Below are 6,155 nucleotides of genomic sequence, written 5' to 3'. Positions count from 1 at the left end.
TGCAACATTTCCAATCATTACATGGAGCCATTATACCACCCACACCCCTGTACTGTGCTTCTCAACCCCAGAGCATGATTTTTTCATTAGCCAGGATGCAGAATCTGAGATCCAGCCCACACAAACAACCTTTACCGTTCAGAAAATTAAGTTTATTATCACTTTGAAACATGCCCTCACTCTAACCCACACCATGATGTCATTACATGTTGCTCCCTGCTAAAGAGATGCATCTCAGCTATTCCCACCACAATTCTCTCCAGTATCAAAACGGAAAGTCAAACATAATCAGCTCCTGTCCGCTGCTGTGATTACTTGCCTGTTCCATATCACCATTTTGCTACTATTCCATTTTCGACACACAATATGTGCATTACACACATATTTGTAATGTGAGTGATACAAATTCCATATGCAGTCTTTGTAGTTTTTCCAAAGCTGAGTCTCTAACTGCAGGGTTTTTCAACCAGTCCTGGTCTGCATAAAGCTTTTAAGTTCAATAGAATTTTGAATAAAACAGAGTGTTAGCATCTAGAGGTTTGTGAGCGTGCCCCCTCGCTGCTGGGGTCTGTTTTGTTTTTGGTTCCCTCCAATCAATTCCCCTTTGGAGACCCTTTTAAATGTGAAACAACAATACCAAAGAGCAAAGAAACATATTTCTGGCCCATGGTTATGCTTGTGGGTATTCTCATATAAACATAAATGCACCCTCTTGCTCTCATTGGCATGGAATGGATTTTTTTCCCAGTGGCCTCAAAAAGTATTTGAGTAACTTAGCAATGACAGGCTTTCATGTGCATTGTTATTGTAGAGACAGCAATGCTGGTCTTTCAGGCAATATAGAAACACAGTGAGGAGTAGAGGCATCATGCAAGCCAAGATGTTATTGGGAAGATGCCCCAACATCTGTCCTGCTGCAGTCTAGTACTTGTTCATCTGCAACAGAGGTGTGCATGAAACCACAATCTCTGCTGTATTACACAAACACACATTTATATAGTAATTCTTTTCAATAAGTTACCTAGTATCACACAATATCCACATTAGCACATACAGCACAAGTTGTTAATATGTTGCCTAATGTGTGCTAACTAACTGGCATTAAGCAGGGACCTGTGAGGGGAAAAAAAGAATGCTTTCTTAAACCAATAGGCTCTTTTCACATTCTGTTTCTCAATGCTTCTGCATTGGGAAACCGGTGCATTACAGCTTCCTGTTGCCAGGTATGGCCTTCACTAAATCGCTCCACAACCTGCCCCAAATTTTTTATTTGTTACATTATGTATCTAGTGCTAGTAACCATTATAATTTTGTTGTTTTTGTTGGATTGGTTTGACAATAAGTTGGAAAAAGAAACTTTCCACAGGTTTCTCAGCATGGAAGCTGTTACCATGACGATGTGAAAAGAGCCCATTCTTGATTACATGACCACCTTTGTATGGTGATTGGCTGTTCCAAAGAACAAAGAATGCAATGCTAACAGTTCCATTGTTTAATCAACAAATTCTGTATCGTTTGAAAAGGTTTGAAAATAAACTGAGATTGTGTGCAGAGTTCACGACTACAGCAGACATGAAGCTCTGGGGCCTTTTCCCCTTCCTCCTCTATCTACTTCTGAGCTCAAGCCTCGGAGACGACACAGGTGAGAGCAAAAGTTCCTGCAGCAGCAAGGGTTACATCATCAGCAAGCATGGAAGTCAATTGAAAAAAAAAAAAAATCACAGCGAGTCTGAATAGAGTCTAAATTTGCAGGCTGTTCTGTTGCCTGTTGTGAAATGTTGATAATTCAGTGTCTATTTTTACAGCTGAAGAGGGTAATATGACAGTTTCACACCACACAAGCAGCACTTGCTAATTGAGAGCCATGCTGCAGTGCTGTGGTGTAGTGTCAGCACTACGCTCCATTAACTGGAATTTATACCTGCAATGATATGGTCCTTTACAGTGTGTACGGTCATGTCCTTGTGTGACAGTAAACAGAGGCTGTCCACTCAGTTGAATACCAGTTAGTTACCTATGAACCTCTCAGGGCAACTGGCTAAACTGCTGTCCTCTCTGTAGAGAACTGGGTTGGTTTAATTAGCATTTTCAGCACCGTCTGTTCTGACCCTACAGTGGCAGAAGACATTGATGTCCATCAGTTGGAGCGTCTGGTGGAGCTGCTGACACGCAAGGAGTGCGAGGACCTCCTGTTTGCGCTCTCGCACCCAGAGGAGAACATTTTCCAGCACCTCGAGCGCCTGTCACCGGAGAAAAATCAGCTAGACCTCCAGCCTCGAGTCAGGAGATACGCCTCTTCTGACGCTGGTAGGCACTCACCATCATCTGAAACACAGCTCACCCTGCACCTTTGTCACTTTGGACCACACACGTCACACACGTCATACACATCTACTAATGTCTGCATTATCCCAAGGAGTTACTAGTCTGAAGAGCCTGCAAAGACCAGAATGTTCTGCTTAATGTCGCTATGGTGTGCAACGAGGCTGACACTCAATAAGGACTTTCCAAGAAAAGCCCACTAAGGAGTACTACCTGTCTGTTTCTCCCATGTCCGGCTCAGCTTGGGGAGTTTGTGGCAGTGAGCTGACTGTCAGAGGCCTGTCTGACTGAGGGCCATATGTTTTGTGTTTACTAGATAGGGAGGCTCAGTGCCGGGCGGCTCTGACAGACTGGCTGCTGAAGTACGGCGAGCAGACCTACTACGACAGGCTTTCTCGTGCCTTGCAGCACATCGGCAGGACTGACATCGCCGTTGGTAAGACACAAATAAAGAGAGAGAGAGAGAGAGGCGGGGGGGGGGCAGCACATGTGATACTGTGTGTCAGTAGCAGTAAACTATATTTACACACAATAGTTCAGTGTGGTGCTACTAATGTAATGGGTTTCAAATTGAACCCGTTTACTTTCTATGTACAGCACAGTGTTGCTGATAGCAGCAAATCTTATGAGCAGACATCACAGCAAGAGTATGAATAGAGTCCCTTGACAAAAGGAAATTGGAACAAAGCCTCATTTGGGTATACTGTAGTGTATTTTCAAAATTGGTTTATTTCGGTCGAGAAGGCCTCTTCAAGACTTTAACAACAGTGTGTAATTGCTTCATTACTTTGAGATTCATTTTAATTGGAACTTCAAAAGTGGCATATTTTGCACACTGCCAGTCTCTGGCATGTGTTGCAGTCCAGTGTGCACGAAACTCCACAGCCGAGTGGCATCGGATAGAAGGAGGTGTAAATGATCTGACAGAGGACTCAGTGGAGCTGACACCAGCCTCAGAACAAACCATCTGCTCCTTTCATCAGCAGCGTTGGAGTAGGAAAAGAGAAGAAGGGGATGGGCAGAGATGAGTTATAAGAAAAGGGGGGGGGGGGCAGTGGCGGCAACTCTACGAAAGCCATTTACGCATAGATGAAAACGGGTGCGTGGATGCAAAACGCGGCAAATTATCATACACTTGGTTACAGTTCTGAAAAGGTCTACTCATACCTGACTGCTTCGTTTTGTTTTATTCAGAATTGAGGGACAGCAGTTGCTCTACTGCCGGAACTGATTATGTACAGTGCAAGAAAATAACAATTAAATTCAAATTTACAGCCAGCCGTACAGTGAAATACATAAAAATCTTTGGCACTTCAATTGACGGAGAATACTTTTGATTGCTCCAGTGTTGTGTTTTCACAGAAGTGGGGAAGAACATCAATCAGGACAAAGCCCTCAGTCTGAAACGTTATGTTGAAGACTACCACAAACATGTCAGCTCTTTAAAGTTACTATCAGTCCAACCAGACACAGAGATCCACAATCATACAGACCAGCAAGTCCAAAGAAGAAAAGGTATGGTCATTTTGTAGTGATCTTTTTGTCATCTTGTTTTTTTTTTACTATACCATATACAGATAGTAGTAGGGATGGTTGACCATGTCTTGACACTTCTTGTCTTGTCTAACTTGAAAAGCTCAAATATCTTGGATCAGAAAACATCTTCTATTGATGTCAACAGTAAATATTCGGGTTATCCCTCTGGAGGCTGTCAGAATGACAAATGATATAATGTTTCACAGAACCCTACATCTATTAAGTGTTTAGATGAGGTGCCAGATTAGATTTGGTGGCCGTGGGCATGCTTCCAACTCATTACTCCTCAGCATCAACACCCTCACTAAACGAGGACTATTTGTTCCCTGGACACCTGCAAATTCAAAAATGTAATTATCACCTGTCAATTTTTTTTTTTTGCCATTTTCTCCCAGGCACTTCATTCAAGTTAAAACTTAAAGTTAAAAATAGAGAGACAGAAACAGGTGGGTGGCTCCTGTGATAATAATACTGCCACAGTCCTGTATGATGGAAGTGTGTCTATCTTTGTGTGTGTGTGTATGTGTGTGTGTGTGTGTGTGTGTGTGTGTGTGTATGTCGGGGTGTGTGTGTGTGTGGGGGGGGGGGGGGGGTGTGGGGGGATGAGAGGGATCTGACGTGCTGTGACCTGGATCTGATTTTAGTGCGGGCTCCCATCCCTCCATACCAGAAGGGGCCAAAGGACCCAGTTTGGGTGGCAATCGAATTTATCCTGCTGAGCATGCAGTTAATGTGCCTCTTACTCCTCCTCATCATCCAAATCCCCCAGTGGAACTGCCCCTGCACACGGAGACGAACAGCTCGAGCCAGGCGCTCATTGTTTGACATATAACGTCCAGAGAGGTGGCTTCTGCTATAGCTCGGCAGGGAGCCATGCAAATAAAATTGGGATCAATAGATTTACCTGAACATTTAATAAATACAAAAGGCATAAATAAATAAAGGTAAAATACATCATTTGGTAATTTAATAGTTTGTGGAGCAGCGGCTTATCAAACTGGACTCAACACATCTGTCGCTTATCATTGGCTCAGCCCAGCATAAGATTTTTATTAATAGATTTACCTGAACATTTAATACATGTACAATAGGCATACATTGATAAAGGTAAAATACATAATTTAGTATTTTTGGGGGTTATTCTGATAACTTGCTTTGTCCAACAGAGCCAAAGCAACCGGTCAGTATCGAGACCATCACACCACATCTAATTATGATAAAATATGACAGGAGTAATGCCGTTTCAGATAAAGTAATTATCCATGCTGTGTATTTGCTAGAGTGGTAAGCCTTATTGTCTTGCCAGTGGGTAGATGACTAGTGGTGTGACAGATGCGCTGGAACCCAGCCCTCACACCAAAGGTTGTTCCGGTGTTACTGTGATAGTGATGCCACTTTCCATTTCCCCTCCAAGTGACGGCAATGTGCCCGTCTGGCGTCGAAGAACAACTAATTATCCAGCCTGGCGCCTGCTTCCCCCGGAGCCTGCCGATACCTCCACAGGCAATCCAAAAGACTAATAACAACGACAATGCTAGCAGACAATGGAACACTCTTGGTTGTGATGGCAGCTTCTGGCGGGTGACAGAAGCCAAATAGAAAATATAGAACTATATTTTTGAAGGTGTGAAGTAGCGAGGATTGTTAGCAGGCTGAAATAACTTGATATATGAAATGCTGTGGAGAAGCACCTTGCTGGGTCCAGAAACTGGCACCAGAAACAACAGAGAATTAAAAATTTCCATATTAGAAGATTCAAATTAACTTTGTTGACATGTGCGAGCTTTGATTAAGAACAACACTGCACTGTTACATTTTGTTCATAACAAGGCCATTTTAACATACTCTGCTGAGACAAACCCTTTCAGCATAGCAAGACAGAAAATATCCTCATGGCACTGGAGTACTTTCTGTCGTCTCGTTCCCTGTTTTATGCTATCCCTACTTTCTTCTTCTTAATTGAACTAATTACTTCATTATACAAATCTGGCCTAATATGCTTCAGGAGGCAGACAGCTTGGATTAACAGTGGCACTAAGCAGCAATTACAGACAATTAGTTCATAAATCAACATTTAAACAAATTATAGTGCCAAGCAAGGAGAGCTGTATGTGCAGCACTTGTAAAGGCCAAGAGGGCACGGGTTTGAACTTTGAATGGAAAAGGTGACTACCCTAAATAATCCGACACCACATACTGTAGGTGATAATGTTCTTCATCTGCAATATTAATATTATTCTAGCTGCATCTTTTATTTTCTTGATCAGTTTTTGGATAAGAAAAGATCTGAATCAAAT

At 42.6% G+C, this 6,155-nt stretch overlaps 1 protein-coding gene across 1 annotated transcript; it reads left to right on the top strand.

Annotated features, from left to right (window-relative positions):
* Nucleotides 1-1,572: 1,572 nt before the first annotated feature.
* Nucleotides 1,573-4,683, top strand: tmdd1 (transmembrane and death domain 1). The gene is made up of 5 exons (XM_071525031.1): nucleotides 1,573-1,642; nucleotides 2,116-2,303; nucleotides 2,647-2,758; nucleotides 3,685-3,837; nucleotides 4,628-4,683. The coding sequence occupies exons 1-5, from the start codon at nucleotides 1,573-1,575 to the stop codon at nucleotides 4,681-4,683; spliced, it is 579 nt and encodes a 192-aa protein (XP_071381132.1).
* The last annotated feature ends 1,472 nt before the right edge of the window (nucleotides 4,684-6,155 follow it).

The sequence above is a fragment of the Centroberyx affinis genome, unplaced genomic scaffold (assembly GCF_046629955.1).
Source record: "Centroberyx affinis isolate AG114_WGS23_722 - 3 ecotype Tasmania unplaced genomic scaffold, CSIRO-AGI_Caff_v1 ptg001258l_1, whole genome shotgun sequence".
Classification (NCBI taxonomy): domain Eukaryota; kingdom Metazoa; phylum Chordata; class Actinopteri; order Beryciformes; family Berycidae; genus Centroberyx; species Centroberyx affinis.
The sequence above is the reverse complement of the archived record's forward strand: the minus strand, read 5'-3'. Positions and strand labels throughout refer to the sequence as shown.